The sequence below is a fragment of the Anolis sagrei genome, chromosome 1 (genome assembly GCF_037176765.1).
Source record: "Anolis sagrei isolate rAnoSag1 chromosome 1, rAnoSag1.mat, whole genome shotgun sequence".
Classification (NCBI taxonomy): domain Eukaryota; kingdom Metazoa; phylum Chordata; class Lepidosauria; order Squamata; family Dactyloidae; genus Anolis; species Anolis sagrei.
In genome coordinates this window covers 179,059,376-179,086,006 of record NC_090021.1, presented here as the reverse complement: position 1 = coordinate 179,086,006, position 26,631 = coordinate 179,059,376, and the positions used below count along the sequence as shown (strand labels likewise).

At 37.9% G+C, this 26,631-nt stretch overlaps 2 protein-coding genes across 3 annotated transcripts in view; both read right to left on the bottom strand.

Annotated features, from left to right (window-relative positions):
- Positions 1-2,033: 2,033 nt before the first annotated feature.
- On the bottom strand, positions 2,034-13,519 carry C1H2orf66 (chromosome 1 C2orf66 homolog). Of its 2 annotated transcripts, XM_060780912.2 has the most exons (4): positions 5,485-13,518; positions 5,051-5,191; positions 3,995-4,189; positions 2,034-2,251 (listed from the first exon to the last, which is right to left on the bottom strand). In XM_060780912.2, exons 2-3 carry the CDS (start codon positions 5,171-5,173, stop codon positions 4,010-4,012), a joined length of 303 nt encoding a protein of 100 aa, XP_060636895.2. In that variant the 5' UTR covers positions 5,174-5,191; positions 5,485-13,518; the 3' UTR covers positions 2,034-2,251; positions 3,995-4,009. The 2 variants fall into 2 exon arrangements, with proteins under 2 accessions (XP_060636895.2, XP_060636887.2); XM_060780904.2 differs by having other exon boundaries at positions 5,051-13,519.
- A 2,670-nt stretch (positions 13,520-16,189) lies between these two features.
- PGAP1 (post-GPI attachment to proteins inositol deacylase 1) overlaps positions 16,190-26,631 on the bottom strand; it is a 51,315-nt gene continuing 40,873 nt past the window's right edge. The window contains exons 22-27 of the mRNA XM_060780926.2: positions 24,768-24,965; positions 22,844-22,979; positions 20,925-20,975; positions 19,697-19,911; positions 18,716-18,820; positions 16,190-17,106 (exon numbers count right to left, since the gene is read on the bottom strand). Coding sequence (XP_060636909.2) covers positions 16,968-17,106; positions 18,716-18,820; positions 19,697-19,911; positions 20,925-20,975; positions 22,844-22,979; positions 24,768-24,965 — 844 coding nt within the window. The 3' untranslated portion in view covers positions 16,190-16,967. The remainder of the gene's footprint in view (positions 17,107-18,715; positions 18,821-19,696; positions 19,912-20,924; positions 20,976-22,843; positions 22,980-24,767; positions 24,966-26,631) is intronic.

Sequence of the window (26,631 nt, the reverse complement as noted above, 5' to 3'; positions counted from 1 at the left end):
TTTCCAAAGAAGATCATATCAAGTCTCAACCAATTCAACCTAGTTTGTGGCAGCCACGAAAACAAAGTTTCTGGAGTTTAACAACTACTTTCAAAGTAAGGACCACATAATGAAACAGGAAACATTACTTTCAAATCAGGAACAGAACTTCTTTCCCCCCAGTCTTGTTACATAGTGATCCGAGTTGCTGCAACTCACAGCATTTCTAGCCAGCTTTGCCAATATTTGTTGTTGTGTCAGGAGTGATGTGAAAAACTGCAAGTCGCTTCTGGTGTGAGAGAATTAGCTGTCTGCAAGGACATTGCCCAGGGGGCGCCCGGATGTTTTGATGTATTTTTGCCATCCTTTGTGGGAGGCTTCTCTCATGTCCCTGCATGAGGAGCTGGAGCTGATAGAGGGAGCTCATCCGCGCTATCTCTGAATTCAAACCTGCGACCTGTCGGTCTTCAGTCCTGCCAGCACAGGGGTTTAGCCCACTGTGCCACTGGGAGCTCCATGCCAATGGTGAGCTCCAGTACAACAACTATGCAGTACAACAACTATGGAAAGCTGCATTATTCACTTCCCATGGGAGAAAATGGACTGTGCATTCTTAACAACTGCTGTGTCAAAGAAGCAAAATTGGGGCCCTCATTCCTCATTCTACCACTTCAGTATTTTTTTATTAATTAAAAAAAATATCAGAATATACAATTAACCATTTTTCCAAAAATGAGATAATAAATAACCTATTACAGGAAAATATATCGGAAGTTGGGAAAAATATACATATATTTAACGTCTTAATACAACTTATACATACCATCATTAAGCATATTGGCATTTTGCAAAATACTAACCACTTTAGTATTTATGATGCTGCCTCAACATTGTCTTTAATGTGGCTGACTTATTTTGTATAGCTCCTGTAGAGTTCAGCCATAAATGATTACACTGCAAGTTCAATTACTAGGTACAAAATATGAACAATTTTCTGTTCCTGGTTTGAAAGTATTACTTCTCATTTAATTCTGTGGTCCTTAAAGTAGTTGTTATACTCCAGAAACTTTGTTCTTATGGCTGTCACAAACTATTTTGATTTGGTTGTGACTCTGTGAGATATTCTTTGAAAACTAAAAATGTGCTGCAGGATGTCGTGCAAAAACTTTTTAATACACTTTGTCTACTTTTTTGTGATAGAATCAACTAGGAAATTACATTTATAACCCAGGAACAAAAATCGTGCGACATAATGTTATTTGATGCTCAGCTTTTCTTTTCTTAAAGATACCTGGCTCGACAGCAGTATGTGCGATCTTGGAGTCCTCATGAACAACAAGTTAAATATGAGCCAACAATGCGATGTGGCAGCTAGAAAAGCCAATGGGATTTTGGCGTACATAAATAAAAGTATAGTGTTGTCTAGGGAAGTCATGCTACCCCTCTATTCTGCCTTGGTCAGACCATACCTGAAATACTGTGTCCAATTCTGGGAGGCACAATTGAAGAGAGATATTGACAAGCTGGAATGTTTCCAGAGCAGGGCAACTAAAATGATCAAGGGTCTGGAGAACAATCCCTATGAGGAGCGGCTTAAAAAGCTGGGCATATTTAACCTGCAGAAGAGAAGGCTGAGAGGAGACATGATGGCCATGTATAAATATGTGAAGGGAAGTCCTAGGGCGGAGGGAGCAAGCTTGTTTTCTGCTGCCCTAAAGACTAGGATGCGGAATAATGGCTTCAAACTACAGGAGAGGAGATTCCACCTGAACATTAGGAAGAACTTCCTAAATGTGAGACCTATTCAGCAGTGGAAGTCTCTGCTCCAGAGTGTGGTGGAGACACCTTCTTTGGAGGCTTTCAAACAGAGGCTGTGTGGCCATCTGTCGGGGGTGCTTTGAATGCAATATTCCTGCTTCTTGGCAGGGGGTTGGACTGGATGGACCACAAGATCTCTTCCAACTCTGTGATTCTAAGAAATCATAATTACAAGAATATCTATTATGCAAAAAGTTATTTTATGTTTGCAGTTAGTAATCATATGAATCGCAGAATTTTATAACGCATGTTTATTATCAATTGTCCTCCAGCACAACCAGTTGGCTGTAATTATCTCATTTGTAATTTATTTACATTTAAACAAGCACAAATAAAATACAGTGAGCTTTACATTTCTATATAGCAGGATGCAACTGTTAAGAAAACTGCAACCTGGCAGTTATTTAGAAACGCTTCTCCATGGATGCTTCCAAATAATCTGGCAAGCAGACACCTGTAAAAACAAAGGGAGAACAAGATTAAAGAAAATAATTTTTGTTGTTGTATTAGTGATATTTTATGTTTTGGTTTCCTAGCCTGTTTCAACCTGATGAGATTCAATCTGCTAGACCTTGTTGCTTTTCCCATAATATTATGTAACAAAATTTGGGGGAAAAACTGGTTTGAAAATGTAATTTCCTGTTTTAATTGTGCAGATCACTGCAAACCATGATGAATTGATTGAGACTCGAGATATTCATCGAAAAACTAGAGCAAAATATGCTGCAGGATGTTCCCCAAAAACAAAATTTCTGCAATTTAATAAACTTTTTCCATGTTATTACAATAGAACCAATTAGGAAATGACATTTATAACCCAGGAACAAAAATCCTGTTACACAATATAATCAGTATTCACTTCTTCCTCCTGTAAGTCTACCTATGGGTCCTACAACCCTATTATGAATGCCTTGGAAACCATCTGGAGATGTTTTTGTGCCATAGCAGACTACAATGAGAGGCCCTATCTACACTGCCATACAATGTAGTTTCAAACTGCATTATATGGTCAGTGTAGACTCATATAATGCATTTTAACTGAATTGAACTGCATTATATAACCATATAATGCAGATGGGTCCAGACAAAGAAGTAGCAAAGACCCAGTTTCACTGGCTTTATTGAAGTAAACCATTGATCTTGGCCTTTGTGTGCTCAGCAATGGCACTGAAAATTACTCCAGATAATTTGATGGACTTCCTACACAATCACATTGGCAGGGTGTTGTGTGTGCAATGCCCAGGATCTTCACTAAATGCATTCCAATGGCATATTCGATCCACAATCTTGTAGTACTTAAGACTCAATGGCCAGCTCTGTGGGTACTAGTGCATCCAAGGATTCAACCAACCATTACTCAGAGGCGGTTGGTCCAAAAAGCAAACTACGTTGATGTGTCGGCATATTGCTACTGTAATGCTGGGGAGATCCTCAGATCCTCCCCAGCACTAAAAGTTATTTGTCATTTTCTATAAGGAACACCATTTTACTATGGTATGGGATGTGCATCCATAGATTTTGCTACCAAGAGCCCTAGAAATCAAACCCCAGCGGATGCCAAGGATCCACTTTATCTACTTTCCTGAAAGGTAATTAAGGGAAAGGATTATGAATCCATACAGTCTTTTACCCTGTTTTTTTCTTAGTCTGGGATTAAAAAAACAACAGTTGCATCCATAAATATGCAACAGTACGGGCTTCTTTTCCAATTAATACCTTTACCTTCACTAATAATGTAACTGGTAGTTCTGTAATATGGAGACTCAAAGCAGGAAAGTATGACCGACTAATGGAGAAAAGGTGTCACACACAGAAGAAAAAAGTTTGCATATGATAAATTGACATTAAACGGATGCAGTTTAACTCATCTAAGTTAATGCTTCCCAGATTACTTTCGTTTAAACAGTTCCTTTCAAATCAAACCAGAGGACAGGATCCACTTATTACTAGCAACTTCAAACATAAATATCAGTGCAACAATTGCTTGTGCAAAGTTAGTTGCTTTCGTACAATTACATTATGTAAGATAACTAGTACATGGCAGTCAATTCTATAGGGGGGTATTTAAATGTACAAGGCAAGTCAATTAATGTGTTGCATAATTATGGAAATGTCCCAAACTGTGTTTAGACATTTCATCAGATTTCATTGACTTGTGTGAGGATGAAGGATCAGCACTAGGCTGTATTTTATTTACCTTGATACACATTTTTCAGTCTTTGAGATAATGTGCAAGTAAGTTTTTCTGTTCTTCAAAATCTGCATACGCAGAAGCAACAGGATCCGAATGGAAAGCGACTGGTTTTGGTTTATCATTAACTGAGAAACCATCTGGAAACTTTATGAGATTCAAGTCTTTCCCAGAAATATAAGCGTTGAGAGTTCTGAAAAACTGGATGAAAATTCACATTGTAAAACAGGCATCTGCCAATACACGTTCTCTCACTTTTGAAAAGTTTGATAATAGTATCCAATACTTCAGAGCCTCTGAGTATAAGGAAATGTTTTACCTATTAGAACTATTGCAATAAAAATGGGACCGTAAAAGCAGGCAAATAGGTTTATCTGTGAATATGTCAACAAGTGAGTGCTTAGGTAGTAACATGCTGGTGGTTTCTCTTTTTAATTAACAGATTCCCCTAACATCCTTTCAATAGTTCTGTAATACATAATTCGATCATTTCTTCCAGAGGGCAATATACATTTTTCTAATTGATACAAAGCAGATAAAGCCACTCTCTCTTTTAATCAACACGTATGTTCGCGGTCAGGTACAAACTGTAGATAAAATCTTTTCAAGCCAACTTCTTACTATTAATAGTTGGACTTCTTACTATTAATAGAAGGCAATAAATAAAATATTATGTCCAACTGATTACTGTGCCCAAGCATCTCCAGTTTAATAACTCGTAGGGACAACAAGCTCATAAGTATGATATTCAAAATAGCATCTCATTTAGAATAGCTATTTCTCTTCTTTCTCTACAAAGGAGAAACGGAACTATTCAGCATTTAATATCCTGAAAAATTAACCCTTTAGGAACTGATGGCAAGCAATAATTAAAGGAAAAGAGGATGTATTAAAAGTGTGACGGTACTCATTCTAAACGTATACTGTACTTCTGTTTTGAGTACTGATGTTGATGTAGCCATGCTTTGCTGCACATGTGTATTTGAATTGAACAAGATCTGACACAGAGCTAGATGTTTCTGCTCACAAGTGGCACAGGCATTTTCCCCAAGTTCACCTTACCAGTTCCCTGTTTCTAGGGTTGTCCAGAGATTTCCACGTCTCCTCAGGCCGTAATGGAGCTCCTTGACTCAACCCTCTTAAAAGCAGGATTGCGCATTGGACCAAGATCACCAGCTTCCGCATATTGGAAATAGCAGGTGGCTGTATGGGAAGTAAAAGAGTCTAAGTCCTCCTCACTTGAAGGATCAGAAGAAACTTGAATTTAATCACACAAAGAGGTTAACCCAGCAACAAATTACAAAGTCTATATGTACTGTGGGTTAAATCCATACACAAAAGCCATCCTAGTATTATTCTCAATGCCTTCTATGTTCAGACCTTAGCTTCTTGATTTTCTTGAATTAAATAACTCATCCCAAGCTGAACAAAAAAAAAAGAAAATATTATAGAACATTAGCGATGCACAAATTATATATGTTGAAAACAAAACTTACCAACAATTTGGGCTTTTCCTCCTCCCTGCTGAGCTGCTTAGTAACCTACAGGGAAACCGATCACTCTTATAGCTGTAGAGACATGCAAACAGCCAGTGGTTGACAATGACGTTAGCAGGTGGGGTTTCAAAGGGCAGCAATAACTCTTTTTTTTTTTTGGTCCTTAACAACCTTTCATTCTCATCGCAGGTCTTTTTGACAGTAAAAAGTCCTGGTACAATACAATCCTCCCTCCTCCTCCACATCCCCGGATATAAATCTTTTACAGAATGAGGGATATTTCTTGTTGTCATTATTAGTGCTTTCTTATTTTCAAAGAGGGGAAATGGACCTTGTAATAGGGGATAACTCTAAACAGAAGACCTGAGCCAGCCAAATTAAGCCACATGGAAACTGCACTGATTTCAAATGGAGAGTTTAAGCACCCACACATGGGAGGCCTGGGTTATGATTTTTGGTCATCAAAGTGACCATCACCCCATGGCAGCTATAATATTTTAGGAACACTCATTGGGTCAACTAAGGCCATTAAGAAGTGAGCTTTCCATTCCTAGCACTTGGTGACATAGGGCAATGTCACCATCACCCAAATAGCCTCCATTTAGTCCAGCTAAATGTGACCAAGGTGGCGTGGGCTGGATTGTTGCTAGTGTGTTCTAGCTACAATTATAACCCCGTCTTTCCTCCTGAAGATATCTCTCCAGGTCAGCACATCTCAGTTGTCTTCTTTCTCTTTGCTCTATTATTCTTTCAGCTTGTATTTCTTAGGTCTCTCAGGTACAACAGCTTATATCCGCTTCTTCTAAAATTGCTGTCAAATGCTTTTAGTATTTCACCTTAGAACACACAGATAAAACACACAACACAGATGACAATAAAAATATTGTTTAAAACAGTGGTTCTCAACCTGGGGCCCCCAGATGTTTTTAGCCTATAACTCCCAGAAATCCCAACCAGTTTTCCAGCTGTTAGGATTTCTGGGAGTTGAAGGCCAAAAAATCTGGGGACCCACAGGTTGAGAACTACTGTTTGAAAGTTGTTGTTTCTTTCATGTCAGGAGTGACTTGAGAAACTGCAAGTTGCTTCTGGCATGAGGGAACTGGCAGTCTGCAATGACGTTGCCCAGGGGATACCCAGATGTTGGATGTATTATCATCCTTGTGGGAGGCTTCCCTCACGTCCCCGCATGTGGAGCTGGAGCTGACAGAGGGAGCTTATCTGCGGTCTCCCCGGATTCAAACCTCCAACCTGTCGGTCTTCAGTCTTGCCGGCACAAGAGTTTAACCCATTCCGCGACTGGGGGCTCCTTTTAAAGTAATTGTAGATGCTGAACTGTGTGTGGAGAAGCTTGATTTGGAGTAACAAAACCAGAATTGTTCAAAGGGTTAAAACGACCCCCTCCCTCGTTGTGCCTGTGACACATGCAACCAGAACACATTAATTACACTTGATTGAAATCAAAAGTACATGCTTCACTGGAGAGTGCTAATTGAACAAATGACTTTCTAGCCATACCACAAAAGTGGTGCTTCTCTCACATCTACACACAGCAGTTAGTTTAATCAAACAAAGTAATGTGCCAAATTAATTTGAATGGGCAGTAATTTCCTGTGGAAGGAAATTATAAGGTCAGTTTTATTGGCCTAATCATACATCAGCATGGAGCAGTGACAATTCAAATTATTCTGAGTCTCCAACCTAACAGTTATATTTTCCCCACAAAACCACTCCCATGTGGGGAGCACTGGAGACAAAGCAAGTAAAATTAAAACTTTTGGGGTCTCTGCTGTATTTTTGTACCATTTTCTTTTCAATTTCCTTTGTCCATCATTTGTTCACGAGAAGGGCAAGACCGCTGGTTTAATTTTGTAGCTAAAATTTCTTCCTTTTGGTATTTTATTTTTTTAAAAGTACTCTGATGACCTGTATCAGAGTTTAAAAACCACAGACGCATCAAATAAATGGTTACGGTGTTATTTTTGGAGTTAGGGAAGTCTCTATGCAACTCAACACACATACTCGTTTTTCAATGTTTATTTTCTCAAAACAGAAAATACAACTGAAAAAATCAACAACACACTAGAGTGCTTGAACACGAAATACCTGAGCAAAGACTGAAGGCAAAAACTGTTCATAATGACACCCAGAAGCATTTGAGCAAAGTAGAAATATAGGTCAACAGTATTTACAGACAACAGTGTACGATCAGTAGAGTGGCACTTTTCATAAATTACATCAATATTCTCTGAAACATATTAATGTGCAGTACAAAGAGCACACTAAGAAATACAAAAGATTGGAAAATTTACGCTCATCTCAAGTTGATTGAAAAAGTCTTCTGAATACATGAAACTAAACCCCATATCGACCACACGTCAAGTTCCACATAATTCCTTAATTCACACTAATAATAAACTTAATTATAGCAAACTTGCTTTCAGATGTGTAAAGAGGTGGGGAATTCTTTCAGCAGAAGGCAGAGAAACCTTTCAAAGGCTACGCACATCAGTATCAGGAAGAGCCAAAAGCCATTGATTATACAGAGAGAGCAAATAAAGACCCTCCTGTAAGTAACCTGTAATTAGGACTCCATCATCCACATTCATACCAAACTTAGATTTTACAGTATATAAACTTGAAAGAATGTACAAAAAAATTATGCAAATCTCATGTTGCACACTGAGATTAGTTGCAACTCTTGTACACATCTAGATCAAACCAATATTGAAGATAAAAGCAAAGCCTAGTGCTCTCTGTCTGTGAGAAGACACCACTATGACACCCTATTTTAAATAATCATTTCCCCAACCATATTTAAATATATTGACAGGGGACAGTGGAAGGAAGGAAGGGATAAAAAATACATTGAATCTTGCAGAAATTGAAAGTACTACTGCTTACCCATGTCCATCTTTAGTCTTGAAGCCAATGATTGTCTTTAATTAGTAGAAACATTAAAAACAAGCCACTTTTAATATACATATTACACACAACAGCATCACATTACAAATGTCTCCTTGAAGGTGAGTTTCTTACTCCTAAGGGTGATGTGTATAGGGCAACTTTTCAAATGTTTCAAGAGTACTCCTTCCAGAAGCCGTCCTTGGTTTTCCTGGATATTCAGGTGTAAAGCTGAATATCTTATATTAATTCTCACTTATTTAAAAGAACTGGAATGTTATACACTTTGGCAAATAATGTTTTCTCGGTCATGGTCTCCCAATTATTCATTTTGGAAAAGAGAATGAGTATCAGACCAATTTGGTGGAATATTCACTAAAGTCAGTACTGATTTTTGGAGGGGAAGTCTGATTAAAAACATGTATTTTAATCAGTGTCCCATTCCCCCCCCCCCCCAAAAAAAAACCCCTTTAGAAATCATTGGAAGATAAGATTTAAAAAATATACTCCAATATGTACCCAGAATATACCTGTTTAAAAGGTTTTTCTGGAAAAGGTAATGAATACAATTAAAAGTTAAACAGAGTATTTGGCACAGGTCCTGCTAATGATATGCCTTCTGGCTCAGAAAGTTCAATACTTCCATCTAGACACTTGAATATTTTCAGAGATTTTAAAGGCAGCTTTTACTGGTCTGCTGCTGAAATTACTGGGGTGGGAAACATCTGGTAGCTTCATTTGCACATCAAAGCACCTATGCCTATAATGAAGTGTTCATTCAGGCAGGTTGTATATTAAGAGTGTATGTTTCTCATTTTACTTAGAAATATCCCTAAACTACAAGCTTAACTAGTTGAAATCCTTGTAGTTTTTCAAAAATCAGTAACAGCATTGAGACATTCCCTTCAGCCTACTCATAAATTGCTACACAACTCATTTATTCTACTCAAAATAGGTTTGCAAAAATTCATTTTACACTATAGAATGCAAATGGAGGCTGTTAGTTTAAGGTGCACATTTTTTTTTCCCCCACTGAAAAAATGATCAACCCATATTGAGACCATTTTCAGCGTTGGCTTGGCACTGTAATATATACATCATAATCACATGTAGAATGTGATGAAGCAATAGTGCTTAATTCATTTTTGAAACTCCACAATGAAATTACTTAAGGGGAGCTAAGGTTTAGTTTTTCTAGAAATCAAGCACTTTTTGTCATGATCCCCATGACTGTTCTGAACTTTAAGGAAATACTTCCATAATGGTTTATAAGGTGGATGCATACACACACACCAATGAACATTGAAGGAAGCATTCTACATAAAGTTAGACCGCCAAACTATGTACAGTACTGTTATAGAGCTTTTCTTGCTGCGAAATATCTGTGCTACTCCCCATCTCCCCTTTAATGTACCAGTATTGGCATTAAAAACAAAATCAGAAATAGTATGGTGCCATATATGCCTGGTGGATCAAGCTTGGATTTAACAGAGGTCAAGTTGTATAGACTTACTATATTATAAGCACAGACAATACCGTATTTTAGGCATTTAAGTCCAAGCAATCCTTTCAGCCATATAACCAAGAATCTAATCGATTTATGGTATCAAGCCAAACCCGATTACCATTCATCTCCATTCAAAATAGAAATATTAGCAGAACTGAGCCCAAATCCTGTAATTTAGTCATGTGCTTTGCTTCAATCTATGTATTTCCATTTCAATTGATGGGAGCCATGACGCGTAGCCAGAGAACGTTTAGATGTGATGAAGACCACCACACACTTTATGGTGCAGATTTCCATGTTCCTATATTTCACATTATTGGCTTTCCCACCTTTAAAGGGACCCTCCATTACATTGAACAACCATCTTTAGATACAATTGCTACACTTCGTAAGCCTCAAGGTGGGAAGTACTGGTTTTCAGCTTCTCCGGATTATAACTCACCGTATCTTGCTATTTTAGGTCTTTAAACAATCTTTATTAAGGGAAGACTATAGCTTATACTCTTACTTATTACATAACTTATTACATTGTGTGAAAAATAGAAAGCACTACAATTCTAAATTTAGCAACTAGGACTGCATTTACCTTATAGTGTTTTCTACAGATAAAGTATTCAAATGTGTTTTATACAGTATCTCATCCTTAATATGCACAACAGTGGTAAGAGCAAAGACATGGGAGAGGTGACGTAATACTCCATTTCTCTCTCTCTTTTCCAAAGCATAGATTTGGCACAAAGATCCAGAGGTATGTTAATAACTGCAAGTTGCTATAGCAAAGTGCATGGATTTCTAAGGCAATGAAATTGTTAATATTTGTAAAACTGAGAATGCTAAGCTTTGTAAGCCTTCTAAACTACCATAACAAATCCAGAATATCTGCTTTGAACTATATAACTTTGAACATATAACTTTGAATTATATTGCAGTGTAGACTCATTTAATCCAGTTCAAAGCAGATGTTGATTATCCGCTTTTGATAATCTGGATTATATGGCAGTGTAAAAGGGGCCTTAGTTGCTGCTTTCAGGCTTTAAAATACTCTCCATGGAGAGGCACGAATGGCTCCCTCCTTGCTGCCCTTTTAAGGAAAACCTTTTCTTTTCTGAGTGGCTTTTAGAAACTTACCACAGGGAGTTTTAATAGTATGCAGTTTTACTGATTTTTATCTTTTGCCTTTATAATGGTTTTATTTTAATTTGTTTTAATTTTAGGGACAGTTTAATTAATATCTCTCTAAGTACGTCAAACTGTCATTTGTTTTTTAAATTTTGTAAGCTACCTTGAGTCCCAGGAAAAGAAAAGAAAAAGAAATCTGAAAGGAGAGAGAAAATAAAGTCAGTGGTCTTGAATGGGGAAAAAACCCTTTGGATTCCTGACTTGGAAGAAACTGCACAAGGGATGGAACCTATGGGATTGTAGACTGCTTCTCCGCAGCATCTGCAGTGGTTCTCAATCTGTGGGTACCCAGATGTTTTGGCCTTCAACTCCCAGAAATCCTAACAGCTGTTAAACTGGCTTGTATTTCTGGGAGTTGTAGGCCAAAACACTTGGGGACCCACAGGTTGAGATCCACTGATCTACAGCCTGGTTGATTCCATCACTTGAGTCACAAATGGAAGTATGATTCAAGTGTACAAACAAGCCATCCTTTTAGAGGAACTTACATGGGAAAATGTTTTCATGTACTCTGACATTTGTTCATAGGCAAGACTGTACATCAAACTAGCATTTATCAACAGAGGCTACAGAAAAACCGTGTTTTTGAGGCATGGCAAAGCAATCTTCCAAAATGTAGTGTTAAGTTCCATACCATCTCTAGGCCAGGATCCAAAGTTCTAGTTGGACATGTTGACTTGCTGACGTGGGTGCCTACTTGTTCAACAGTAGGCACCCATGCCATCATTAATTATATTCAAAAAGCTCTACAGTTTTTTGAATACTGCCCACAAATGTTTGGATTAGTGTTCTAATGCCCTCCCAAGTTAGCTTTTCAAAAGACATCTGTTTCATGGTTAAATCCACAGTGTTACAATTCAAAGAGAAAATAAAGAGCAATGGCACACTGGCAGTTGTTATCTCCCAATTTTTTTAAAGAAATATTTTAGAACCTAGAAAAGGTAAAGGTTTCCCCTGAGATGAAGTCTAGTCGTTTCCGACTCTGCGGGGTAGTGTTCATCTCCATTTCTAAGCTGAAGAGCTGGCGTTGTCTGTTGACACCTCCTAAGTCATGTGGCTGGCATGACTGCATGGAGTGCCGTTACCTTCCCGCAGAAACGGTACCTATTGATCTCACATTTGCATGTTTTGAACTGCTAGGTTAGCAGAAGCTGGGGCTAACAGTGGGAGCTCACCCCGTTCCCCGGATTCAAACTCTTGACCTTTCAATCAGCAAGTTCAGCAGCTCAGTGGTTTAACCCGCTGCACCACCTAGTGGCCCTTTAGAACCCAGAGAGGTATAAAAACCAGTCCAAATATTTTGGAAGAAGTACTTTCTGAAAATGGCAGACTTGAAGGGGTGCAACTGTGTCTGTCTGGACCTAGGCCAAATGTAATGTTTTATGAGGGAAAATGCTGATTTATACATAATTTCTATATTCTATTTTACTTAAAGTACAGACAGTGCTACATATCTATGCAGAAGTTAGACAATGAAATTTGATAGACACAGATGGCATGTGGCTCACATCTGTGTAGGTAAGGATAGACTGTATTGTTTCAGACGCTCCAAGTATAAAAGTACCTTCAAAATACATACAAAATGTGGAACTATAAATATATTGATTTACAACCAGATTAAAAAAGAGAGAAAAGATAAGAAAAATACTGTGCATCATATAGCCTACATGACATGCATGGTAGTGCAGAACAGGCAAAAGAATAGTGGATCTACAGTGCCCTATATCCCAGGATCTGATCCTTGATTATCTGTGTCAGATCCTGGGATATAGAGCAGTGTAGATTCAGCCTCAGTAAAAATAATCTGAACCAAATTAAGCAGCTTTCAAAAAGAGAAGCTTGCCTCTTAGCATCCTAAACAGAGTGGCAAGCTTCCAAGCAGGACTCCCAGTGCCCTAAAGTAACTGCCTGATGATGAGATATTTGGCGAGTTCCATTTTTATTTCTGTAGCACTATGACAAAACAAGAGAAGGGTATCTGCCAAAATCCTGCACTATGTACCACAATCACGCCCTTAAAGACATAGTGCTTATTCTACAGGAATACAGATAGCTGTTATTGATATACTGCTTGATTGGCATTCCTGCTATTATGAGGCACAAAGGACCGGTCAAGGTCAGGCTACATTGAATGAGGTCCCTGGATGGTTGCTGTTTCTGCAAAGGTTGCCATCTACTGGCAAGAAGCCCAACTTAGCAAGCAAAAGGGACTCCTTGCAAAGTCTGTGCATTACATTGTTGAAGGCTTTCATGGCTGGAATCACTGGGTTGTTGTAGGTTTTTTTGGGGGGGAGGGGATATATGGCCATGGTCTAGAGGCATTCTCTCCTCACATTTCGCCTGCATCTATGGCAAGCATCCTCAGAGGTAGTGAGGTCTATTGGAACTAGGAAAAAGGGTTTATATATCTGTGGAATGACCAGGGTGAGACAAAGGACTCTTGTCTGCTGGAGCTAGGTGTGAATGTTTCAACTGACCACCTTGATTAGCATATAATGGCCTGACAGTGCCTAGAGCAAACTTTTGTTGAGAGGTGATTAGATGTCCTTGTTTGTTTCCTCCCTGTTGTTGTGCTGTTGTGATTTTAGAGTTTTTTAATACTGGTAGCCAGATTTTGTTCATTTTCATGGTTTCCTCCTTTCTGTTTAAATTGTCCACATGTTTATGTATTTCAATGGCTTCTCTGTGTAGTCTGACGTGGTTGTGAGAGTGGTCCAGCATTAAAAAAAACTCTAAAATTACAACAGCACAACAACAGAGAGGAAACAAACAAGGACATCTAATCACCTCTCAACAAAAGTTTGTTCTAGGCACTGTCAGGCCATCAAATGCTAATCAAGGTGGTCAGTTGAAACATTCACATCTAGTTCCAGCAGACAAGAGTCCTTTGTCCCACCCTGGTCATTCCACAGATATATAAACCCTTTTTCCTAGTTCGAACAGACCTCACTACCTCTGAGGAATGCTTGCCATAGATACAGGCGAAACGTCAGGAGAGAATGCCTCTAGACCATGGCCATATAACCCGAAAAAACCTACAACAACTCTGTGCATTGCACTACGTAACACTGTTTTTGTTCCTGGGTTATAAATGTCCTTTTCTAATTGGTTATATCATAAAAACATGGAAAAAATGATTAAACTGCAAAAATTTTGCTTTTGCAGGATATCCTGCAGCACATTTTTCTCTAACATTTCAAATAGTTTCTCATCAAGTCTCAACCAGTTCCATAGGGTTTGTGGCAGCTACAAAAAAAGAAGTTTCTGGAGTATAACAACTACTTTCAAAGTAACTACCACACTATTAAAAAGGAAATAGCACTTTCAAACCCAGAATGAAAAAAAATGCAAATTTTGTTACATAGTGTTATCCAGCTAAGTAGTACACAAACCCACACAAAGGATGCTAACTGCTTCCTTTTACTCCCTTCACATGCGTTCAGTACCACATATCTCTGTTCTGAGAATTAAGACTACTGTTTGCCCAAATCACTTATCTTTGAGTGTCAAAGACATAACATTTTAAATAGGATTAAAATTCTGCAAAGATACTGAGACCAGGCAGCTAGATTACATCTAGAGCACAGCATTTAAAACACTTATTACAATTAGAGTGGTCTTCATGGTTCACACACACAGAGTTTTAGAGAGACTAAAGGGGTTTCAAGGCAATTGGGAAAAACACTGAATGATTAATATGTACACACTTCTATTTAATAACCGAGGCACTTCAGGCACGAATGATACAAACAGGAGAAAGGCAGGACAGAAATATGTACTGCATTTTGATTGGGAGAAAAGTCTCTTTCCTAGATTGAACCAGGAGGAGAATCATTATGTACAGTAACATCAGTGTTAGGCATAAAGGCAATGGATAATGTTGAAGTAAGACATTGGTGCAGATACGTATAAGTAGGTCAGCAAACTGTACCATATTTACAAAACAGTCACTGGTGGTCAAACGGATGGGGTGCAGCACTGGCCTTTGGATACAATGCCTTACAATAAGGTACCAGAGAATGTGTTAGTTCTTAAGATGGTTTTATAGGATCAGGATTTGCCATTCAGGCTCCTGGCTCAGAGCAGATTCTTTTGAAATGTATTTGCAAACAGAGAAATACTTGATTCTTTTGAAGCATGTGTTCTTCTATCATTCCAGAACCATTTAAGAAACTTGTGGCCCTCCAAATGTTTGGGCCTTCAATTCCCAGAAGTCGTAGTCAGCTTGTCCAATGGCAAGGGATTCTGGGAGCAGAAATCCAAAACACTTGGAGGGCTACAAGTTTGACACCACTGACTTAAGAAAAAAAAGTGACCAACCTGTGGCATTCCAGAGTAGAGATGGGAAGGTCTGGGGGGAAAAAACAACAGAAAAATGGTGGATGGGGTGGAAAAATGGGAAAAAACACATTTTTTCCAGGTATTCCCACCTTTAGTCCAGAGGTTGTTAAACTGCAATCATCAGTCAGTATAATAAATCATGACTAATGTTGGGACTTTCAACTAATTTAAGATAAAAGAGCGCAAATGCATAGCTCTGGTGTAAGGTGATTCCTCCATTTTATTTCTATTGTTTTTAACATTGATGTAGCACCATTAGGAGACGGTATATGGATTTAAATTTCAAAATGCTATTTAAAGGAAGGTTTGATATTCATGAAGAAAAACTGATGCTAAATTTGGTAAAAACAGAGATAACAATGAGTGTAATCTATGATCCACTAGGACAGTGGTTCTTGGCCTGTGGGTCCCCAGGTGTTTGGGCCTACAGTTTACCAACTGTTAGGATTTCTGGAAGTTGAAGGCCAAAACATTTGGGGACACACAGGTTGAGAATCACTGACCTAGGACCTCCTCTATGAATAAACTCTACTGGCATGATATAGGATTTCACTGCTCTTGAAGAAACCAGTTTGTGTATCGGATGCTACCCTCAATATGAAATCCCTTTATCTAATTAAGTAATTAATATAATGAATTAATCAATATAATTAATCTAATTAGAGTAGCTATGCAAATGCACAAGTTTGTTTTTATATGTTGTGATATTGGGAAACTTACGTGAGGTTGCCTTCCTCTAAAACACGCATTTGCTATTTCATGTGATTTTACAAAATCACATGAAATAGCAAATGTGTGTTTTGGAGGACGGCAGCCTCACACAAGCTTCCCAATATCTGTACACTAGCATAAATCTCTCTGTATAAAAATAGTAACCCAAGAATCTGCTCTGAGTTTTAGACTTTGCAATTTAGCAATACAATTGTTCATATACTGTCCTTACTAAACTAAATTACACTGAATATATCTTGACACACTAAGCTTTTAATAATTTCAGCGATGTTGAGGTTCTGAAAGAGCTTTGGATTTGTCACCAGCAACAGTCTAGCAGCACAGCATTATAGTTTACTATAGACACAAGGAAGGATAAAGCTATAACAGCTGCCCATAACTGAGTTAAGAACTTTCAGATTGTCTTATTGGCGACTTAATTTTATGACTCTTTCCTTTTGGTCACTGTGCTTAAGAACATAAGAGTGTACAGGACAATAAAAGTTCACAACGGCAAAAAATAAAAATAAAATTGATTACCCTCCTACCAACGAAACCGTGCTGCAGTTCTTGCTATCAGTGTCAGATGCAAGACTTCTGTGCAACTGAAGTCTATAGTTCTACAGCATTTTTAAAGAAATACTTGAAAACAGTACAGTAGAAAACCTCACATTGTCCAAACAGGATATCACTTTTAGATATGCCCCATCCTGCATAATGAATATTGTTTCCATTTCAGCCATTGGCGGTAAACGGCATTTTTGTCACCCCCGTTCTGTTGTAGATCATCCTGTGTTCAGTCTCCCATGGCTGTCGCTTGTTGGCCCTGTGTTTTGGCAAAGTCTCACACCGTGTGGCATAATGCATGGAAAGAAAGAGGAAGGATTATCAAGTATGGTGCTCTGTATAAATGTAATGGTGCAAAAGCAACAACAGCCACAGAGAAAGGAAGTGGAAGACGAAGTGCAATTTTCAACAGTCGACTGTAAGGGGAAAAAATAAATAAAAGACAGTGCTTTGGTTACTACAGCTTTGATATCAATGGCCAAACATGATACACATTCTTGGTAAAAACATTATGGAGTATTTGGCCAATGGAATATTTTTTTAATAGGAGAAGTGCTTTGCAGCAAGGCAGTCCGGAGCTTTACAGTCACGAGTGATAGAGACCTGCATCCATCTCATTTTGGGCAACACCTCATCCTTTACCTGAAGTATCAGTGTTGGAGTCACATTCAATTAAGAGGCCTATCTAGGCAGAGTTGACCAGATTTCAAAATGAGGCACAGAGGACTGCCTTCTTTTCAAATCGGACCAATATATGTCTGGTTCTGTGGACATAGGCCCCAATTTAGCCTGGTGATAAAGTGTATTGTTATCACAAGCAATATTCTTTCAAAATATTATTAAAGAATTTCAGGTACAAATACAAATGAATTCCCCATTGATTTGTACTACAAACTGGCTTTTTAGTATAGATAGACAGATCCATTTATTGATTAGTCCACTGACCATATCAATGATAAAAGACAAAAACACAAATACATAGACAAATAGACACAAATCATTATGCTAAAACTCCTGTAACAGTTAACTAATAATTACTTTTTAATATTGAAACAATGTTTGTGCTGGGATTGGAAAGGCACATGTAACACTCTGTAAAATGCAATCTGAAAAGATCTTAAGAATTCCAGGATTAGATGGACCTGAACAGTATAACATTTATAATTGTCACTTAGCTGTAATGACAGGAAGGCTAACTTTTATTGAATTGTGCTAATGCTTACCATCTGTCTTCTTGAGTTGCCTGCAATAATTGTATTAAATACACGTTTTTAAATATGTTTAATTTCTTATTGTAAATTTGTTTTACAGGTTATTGTTTTACATATGCATATTGTTTTGTATGGGCTTTCATATACTGTTGTAAGTCGCTTTGGGTCCCGTTTAGGGAAATAAGATAATAATTATTATCATTATTACCAAATGTAAAGCTTTTAAAAATTTTGGTCACAGTGCATAACAGTTGGCCTCAAGAACAACTCTTTTCAAGAGACTGCGATATTGAGACTCGCACTGCTTCACTATAAGTCTATAGAAAAGGTTACTTGAGCCAGGCCTACTTGATTTGAATTAAGCTTTAATACAAGACCAAGCTTGCCCACATTTGCTTGATACATTATAATTAAGCAAAAGGTGATGGATTACATGCAAAGCTTCATGAGAGGTCGCAGAATAAGGCAGAGTTTCTCAAACTGTGCTCCTCCATATGTTTTGGACTTCTGCTCCCAGAAATCCTAACAGCTGGTAAGCTGGCTGGGGTTTCTGGGAGCTGAAGTCCAAAACACCTGGAGGAGAACAGTGCAAGAAACACTGGAATAAGGTATTTTTAAAAAAGCTCTGGAGAGCTGGATTGCCTCCAAGGCAGTGGGAGAGAAGGAGGAGGGCTTATAGAGGAAACTATGGGCATATACTTCCATGTACCAAGAACTTCCAGGTCAAATTTACTTAATGGCAAAGAATAATAATAAAAAACTGCACAACCTTCAAACATCAGATATGCAAAAGGAAGAGAATAGACTCAAGTACCTTGATTTAAGTTTTGAAGTATTGGTGTTCATGAGTATCCCCAATACAGAGACGAGGATAACAGCAAGAGTTCTACATGGATCAGGATCCAGTCTGATATGGTACCTAATGAAAAAGAGAGAGATGACTGACACGTGGGTTTTACAAATCACTCCTTTGAAAGTTCACATTTTCACATTAGGATTGGCAGAGAACAGTAATTAAGTTAAAAGAAGATACCACAGGACCAACTTAGGATCACGTAAGTTAAAATTTTGAGGACAAAATCAGAGGGAGGAGAAAAATTTCATAGTGAAATAGAAGATGGTGAACCAGACAGACACCATCAATTCAGTAATGAAATGTGTTAAAGCTGAAAAACAAATTAACTAGATCCATTGTAGAAATACCTCTAACATACTTTCCACCATTTTAAACTCTTGGTTGTCTCTGGATGATAGAAGTCCATTTTTAGTAACTCAGGATACAGCCACATATAGAGGCCCTTTGCGGCGTCTCTAAAAGGAGTGACTGAAGAGGATGGAAGTAATCGTATCTAATTACTATAGTTTTCATATCATAGATGATTTTCAAAGGATAGCGTGACATGGAGATTATTACAACCCATTCTGAAGGCAGATATCCAGTACCAATTTTCTGACAGGCATTTTCAATTCAAATTCAAAGCACTGTCTTTCAGGATCAATTGAAAAATGCCAATATTCTTGACTCTCATATTTACGTTTACAAATAAAACAGAATGGCAATATCACCCGTAGATCCCACCCACGACCAATTTGTGACTAATGACCCTGGCAAGTACATATATTAAAAGGACCCTATTCGTGTTCCAGTTTTTGGATCAATAGTCCTTCGGAGTAGTTGAATCTTAAGCATTTTAAAGGAATACCCCTCTATAAAAGTCACCTTTGGGCTGATATGGGCGGGATAGAAATAATGTAAATAATAAATAATAAAACCAATGAATTTAGATCAAGATACCTGAGATTTTTTAGCCAATAAATCAAAGATGGACAACAAAGCAGTACAATCCACGTGAGCAAATTGATGATAGTCACATGCATCTTTAGACTATCGATAATGCCGTCAACCGCCGAGCTGCTGGTAGGCGATTGCGAAAGCTCCTCTGTGGATCCACAGTTCTTTCCAATATCTTTTTTGGAATAATTGGAATTTTGTTCCACGTTGTTTGAAGACTATGAAATATAAATATAAGCATTAAATGTAGTCCAGCAATGCTAGGAATACCGTGAAGTAATTAAAAGTATAGTTCAGGCAATGTATTAGTCACTTGGCCAAGACAGAAGATGTACTGAGGCTGGGTCTATACTGCAAGTGCAGAACCATTCGGTGCAATTCAAATTGCATTATATGGGTCTACACTGACCACATAATGCAGTTTAGACTGCATTATATGACAGTGTAGAACCAGCCAGAGTGACTTAAATTTGTAACTGAGGAATGTAAGTTGGGGGGCTCAGGAATGTCAGGGTAATCATCTGCACTGAAATGGCTGCTAAGCTTGAGCATGCATCTCTGCATAATCAAGGCTCTAAATCATTGAAGGCCCAAATGCTAGTAAGTAGACATTTGCCCTGCATTGGGTAAAGAACTGAGCAGAACGAAGATGCAGACCTAAGCAAAGGGCATATCCCTATTCTTCTTCCCTCTGCATGACGAAATATGACAAAATAGGGCTGACTGTTGCCAATTTCTCACTTTTGCTTCCCAAAGTTATCATGATGCCCATATTGCCATTACAGCAGTTCTCATATGAACCCATATACTTTTGCCTCACTTACTGAAAAAAAATAAGACAAGGGTAAAGCAACAAAGTAGCTGAAGAAGAGAGACTTGCTGTCAAACTAAAGTGTCATCAGGTAAAACTATCATGGAGGGAGAACTTACAGACTGGTGGAATGAAAGATTAGCAGGGCTAGAAATGCCAAATTTGAACTTGAGAAGAAAGGGAAGCCAGGCTTTCGATGCAGAAACCATGAGAGGGAAACAAAAGTCCATCTACTTAAGAGTACCAGATTCTCATATCTAAGGTTATGACAACCATTTTTCCCCAGGCAGCAATGATTAGCTTTGTTTCTCCTTTGGAAGAAATCTATTATTTATTTATTTATTTATACCCCACTTTTTCTCTCCACTAGGAGAATCATCATCAACTTAAACAAAATAATTAGTCATGTTACAAACTTACCATATTAAGGACACTTAGTTCTGTTCTTACTATTGATTGTAGTTTAATAATCTGTACAAATAAGCACATATATGCATTTATCAATAGAGACGTTTCTTAAAACTATCGGCCACTAATTGTGAAGGAAGTAGAAAACGAGTGAGGGCTTGGATCTATGGACAGTGGCAGTCCCACACGTTTCTGCTTTTATACTTCCTGCTGTTCCAGATTGCTTTCCAACCCTTATGATTGGGAATTCAGAAATGGATAGCTTACTGATCTCTATAACTCACAACACAACTCAGTTGCCCTGAGCTGTAATAAATTAGTCGCCAAAATAAAACCCAACAGTAGGAGCAACAAGAAATCTCAATGGAGCAGATAAAGGGTGCAGATAAAGGAAGAACTTGTGGCAAAGATAACAACTGCCCCACACTGCAGTCTTTAGGAGGAGCCCGACAACGTGGCTGTTCCAGTGTGCCTTCCCTGAATAAAGGAAACAATGCCCTTCTCTCACCAATTGCCTGCAAAATGTCCTCAGAAGCACTTTAACTACCCGTTGGGTTGCTCTCCCTACATTATCCTTTAAAACCCCTCCTGCTTAGATACATTCTACCTCTGTTCATGCCCAGTGTTTATTTTAAAATTTTAATCTATTACATCTGGCCCGGCCATAAGGTTTTAAATTTTTGTGTGTCATTGCTTATATGTGAGTTATATTAATTATATTGTTTTATCTGCTTACTCTTTTGTTTTACTGATATGTTGTTGGGCTTGGTCTCATATAAGCTGCCCCGAGTCCCCTTGGAGAGATTATTATTATTATTATTATTATTATTATTATTATTAACTTTATTTGTACCCCGCTAACATCTCCCGAAGGACTTGGTGTGGCTTACAAAGGCCAAGGCCCTCAAAAACAACAGTATAACAAATACAACAATAAAACCCATAAAGCAAACCAATAAACATTAAAGCAGTAACAGTAAAACATTAAAAACAATACATCATGACATATTTAAAACTAGGGCCAGGCCAAATGTAATGAATAAAATTAAAAGTGCTGGACATGACAGGTGAAATGTAAAGATTTTAGGGTAGGTGCGATGGTGGCAGGGTTTAAATAAAGTTTTTGTTGTTGTTGTTGTTGTTGTTGTTGTTGTTGTTATTATTAGCCCACTGGCTTAATCCCAAAGAGCAATCCAAAACCCAGAACTAAACCAGTGTTTATATAACACCAAACTTTCATCTACCTAAAAGAGAAATGGGCTTTCCTACTTTTGTCTCTGGTCCACTACCTTCATCATCCAACTCCATACAGATTATCCAAAGGGATGTAGAAAAATCCACCAACCCATGTTCAAGATAATCATACTGGGGTGTAAAGTGTGTAAAGGCCTTATGTGTATGAGCTCTCATGCCTACGAGCTAGACCTCTACACAAATGATATCTCACATACAATGGATATCATGCTAATGCTCTGGAAGCAGATAAGGCATAACTATCTATTGGAGCAGTGGTTCCCCAGATGTTTTGGCCTTCATCTCCAAGAAATCCTAACAGCTGGTAAACTGGCTGGGATTTCTGGGAGTTGTAGGCCAAAACACCTGGGGACCCATAGGCTGAGAACACTGTACTGGAGTGTTGTGAGGTTTCTGGGCTGTACGGCCGTATTCTAGCAGCATTTTTTCCTGATGTTTCACCTGAACTTGTGGCTGTCATCTTTAGAGGATTTATGATTTATCCTCTGAAGATGCCAGCCACAGATGCAGGTGAAACGTAAGGAGGAAATGCTGCTAGAATACGGCCATACAGCCCAGAAACCACACAACACTCCAGAGATTCTGGCTGTGAAAACCTACTTCCAAATGTCATGGCTTTAAAATATCGGTATTTTATTCAAACGCATCATTCAGCATACCGCGATTCTGTTAAATACCTTGAAGATGTAATGGAAGTAAGTGATTGTTATAACCAACGACCCACATGTTGTCCAACTAAGAAAAATCATAGAAGCAGCAACGCACAACCTTCTTCGAGTAATCAAACTGTTATCTGATGGTAGTCCAGAGGGTCTAGCAAAAGAGGAAAATATTCATATAATTAAATATTAACCAAGTTGCAAAGCATAAAGATTCAGTTCAGACTCCATGACAAATGCTGCTCTTCATAGTTTAGTACCCAATCTATGGATTAAGGTTACCATATTCAAAATATAGTTTACAATTGTTTATCTACTTTGGCCTTATCTTTTTCCCCCCACTTAGCTGCACAAAGTGATGCACAAAGGGATAAGTTTACTTCTGTGCCCAAGATGGAGAATTATTATTATTTATTTACGGCGCTTATATGCCGCCCTTCTCACCCCGAAGGGGACTCAGAGCGGCTTACAATATATATTTTCATACAATATATTATATTATTAGCAAAGTACAATATCAGTATATATTACTATATTGCACTATACCATTATATTGTAATATTATTAGTAATATTACATGTAATTAAATATATAATTATAATTATAATATTGAATTATTATTACTAGTATTATATTGTATTACATTATAATATTATAAATATTATACGTATATACAATATACTATATTATATTATTAGTAAAGACAAGATGGCAGTGTGGCAAGAAGCCTTTGGAAGTGTGGCAATAACCAATGTCAGTTTAATAAATCCGGGTTCTGAATAACAGACCATTCTTCCTTCATGAAAGAGAGCACTGTACAATCATAAAGGATATAAAAAGTAAATTGGGAGATAAAATCAAGTTTAATCAAGCCCAGAGCACAGAAATAACCACTATTGTTCTGGTAGATACAATAATGTGTAGGTGCAAAGTCACTGCAATTTTCAAAGACTAAAATAGAAAGTCAAGTCAAAGACCATCCTGATATCTAACCTTCAAAAATAAAAGCAAGTAATGAATAGGCTGCAGTTTGAAAAATGAAAGTCTACCACTAAAGATTTGGAACAGAAATATCGTAAATGACTATTTTTACGAGGAAAAAATAGTCTTTACACCAAATTCAGTAACTGGAAAAAGAAAAAGAAAACTAACTGGAAAAAGAAAAGTCAGTTTGTGAACAATGATTTCTGGACTTTTAAACTAATACCTGAAAAGTGAATATCCAAAAAGTGAGCCAGTGTTTCAAACTGAAGGTAAGAATATTACTACAAATACAGTACTTATAGAGGTCTTACTATTTCACGATCAATTATTAGTGTTTGTGCTCTACTTTAGTCGATTAACTGTTAATAAATCTGCACACTAGCAAAACCTCCAGACAACCGATCTTTTGAGATATAGCCAGGTGAACAAAATGTAATTTCAACCATAATAGAAGATCCTTGTTGGAAGTAAAGGCCACCTTTCCCTTTTGTTATCACATTGAGATACAAAATTATTACAAAATTATTACAAAAAATCTTAACTCTACTGTTTGAATCCACCAACTAAAATTATCTTCAGGAAAACAATCAACTAAAGCTTCCAATGTTCAAAACTGATCAAGGTAGGCTTTTAGGACAGACTTAAGGGACCCAGGCTGCTTGCATCAAGACCTTTGCCATGAAATGCTAATGTACTTGTACATTAATGTACAGAAAAGCTATCTCTTCATAAGCTAGAAATTCTGACTCTAAGAATGAATTAGCTAACCCCACTTGTTAATCAAATTTATTGCAACTATCTTATGCTACTGATTCAAATGAAGTACTGAACATTTGACAACCCCCTCCATGGTCTATTACCTCTATAGGTTGAGGATCACTCTCCAGTTTAGTTCAGTTGCTGAATAACGTTTCACTATGTCATCCATTTAATAACAGGCCAACGTCTTTGTTCTTACCTGGTCAAAGCTAGATGCACTGAAGACAAGAGCTTTAGAGATAAATTGAAGAGTATGCCACTCCAATAGGCTATGGCAGTCCCAAACATAAAGAGACTCAAGGAAATGAGAGGAAACCACACATTTTGGTGGCTCAAGGTAACAATATCTGGCTCTGGCAAGAACAATATGATCCAAATGCCTTTAAACCAGTTAAGCCTGTGTAAAGAACACAAGAGTGAGATAATTTGTTTTTGTTATTTGTGCTACCCATTTTTTTTATTCTTACCGACAAAACAAATCTGTACTAATAATGAGGTCCCTATGTCCTAGTTCTAAGTAGAGATGGAAGGACCTGGAAAAAAACCCAGAAAAATTGGGGGTGGGGGAACCAGAAAAAAAATCTGTTTTTCCCACCTCTAGTCCCAAGACAATGAAACTTCGACATTTGAACTTGGTAAATTTAAAGTGAGAGTGAGATGCTGACCAGTGAGATTGGAGGGGTGGATGGATGGTTAGGAAGGAGAATGAGGAAGAGCAGCAATGTGAAAGAAGAGAAAAATGAGTAAGAAAGAATAAGACATAAGGAGGAACAACAGGGAAGAAAATAAAAACAGGTTGTGGAGAAAGAGTGCTTGAACTGACAGGTGCAGAAAGAGAAAAGGCAGTGAGGTGGGTAAGCAAAGCAAAAGCATAGCAGAATTGGTGGACAGGTGATGGGAGAGGAAGGCCCCTTCTACAGTGCCATATAATCCAGGTTATGAAAGCAGAAAATGATAATAATAATCATCATCATCATCATCCTCATCATCTTTATTTGTATCTTGCTACCATCTCCCATGAGGCTTACATGAGGCCAAGCCCACAGTACATCAATAAACAAAACATCAATAAACAATCAATACAATACAATTCATATAAATCACATAAACAAAAAATAAACAATAAACAATAACAATAAGCAATAAACAATCAACAGTGACATGCAAGCATTTAAAACCAATGGCCGGGCCAAATGTAATAGATTAAAATTTAAAAATAATGCTGACGTGAACAAGGTAGGATATAACTGGGATAGGGTTTTCAGAGAGAATTGAGGGAACACAGTCAGTCCTAAATCAGTGGTGAAATGCATTTTGAGGGCATATTGCTGATAGTTTTTCTTATTCTGGGAAGGCACACTGAAACAACCACGTTTTCAGGCTCCTCCTAAAGACTGCCAGAGTTGGGGCATGTCTGATGTTCCTGGGAAGTGAGTTCCAGAGTCGGGGGGCCACCACCAAGAAGGCCCTCTCCCTCGTCCCCACCAATCACGCCTGCGAAGGAGGTGAGAGCGTGAGCAGGGCTTCTCCACATGATCTGCTTTGAACTGGATTATATGAGTCTACGCTGCCATATAATCCACATTATCTGCTTTTACACTGTCATATAATCCAATTCAAAGCAGATAATGTGGATTTTATACAGCTATGTAGAAAGGGCCTCCATCAATTAAGGGTCAATGAGGGGAGAGAGAAAGCATCAGATTTCAACGGGAACTACTGGGTTTCTCATTCATGTGGAGCTAGGGATTTCTGTTAGCTTCTTTAAAATATAACACTAGGTAACACATTTTGTGTTCCTGGGTTATAAATGTCATTCTGCAATTGGATCTATCATACAAACATAGGGATAGTTTATTAAACTGCAAAAACGTTGGTTTTGCAGGACATCCTGCACCCCATTTTGCTATAGATTTTCAATGAATATCTCACAGAGTCTCAACCAATTCAACCAAGTTCCTGGCAGCCACAAAAATGAAGTTTCGGAAGTATAACAACTGCTTTCGAAGTAAGTACCACACAGTAACACAGGAAATAACACTTTCAAACCAGAAACAGAAAAA

What these genes read in the sequence shown, in the direction of transcription:
- C1H2orf66 (XM_060780904.2), bottom strand. Translation starts at nt 5,173, where the DNA reads ATGCGGAAGCTGGTGATCTTGGTCCAATGCGCAATCCTGCTTTTAAGA. An exon ending in ACCCTAGAAACAGGGAACTG is followed by an intron (nt 4,190 to 5,050) that starts GTAAGGTGAACT and finishes ATTTTCATCCAG; the next exon opens with TTTTTCAGAACTCTCAACGC.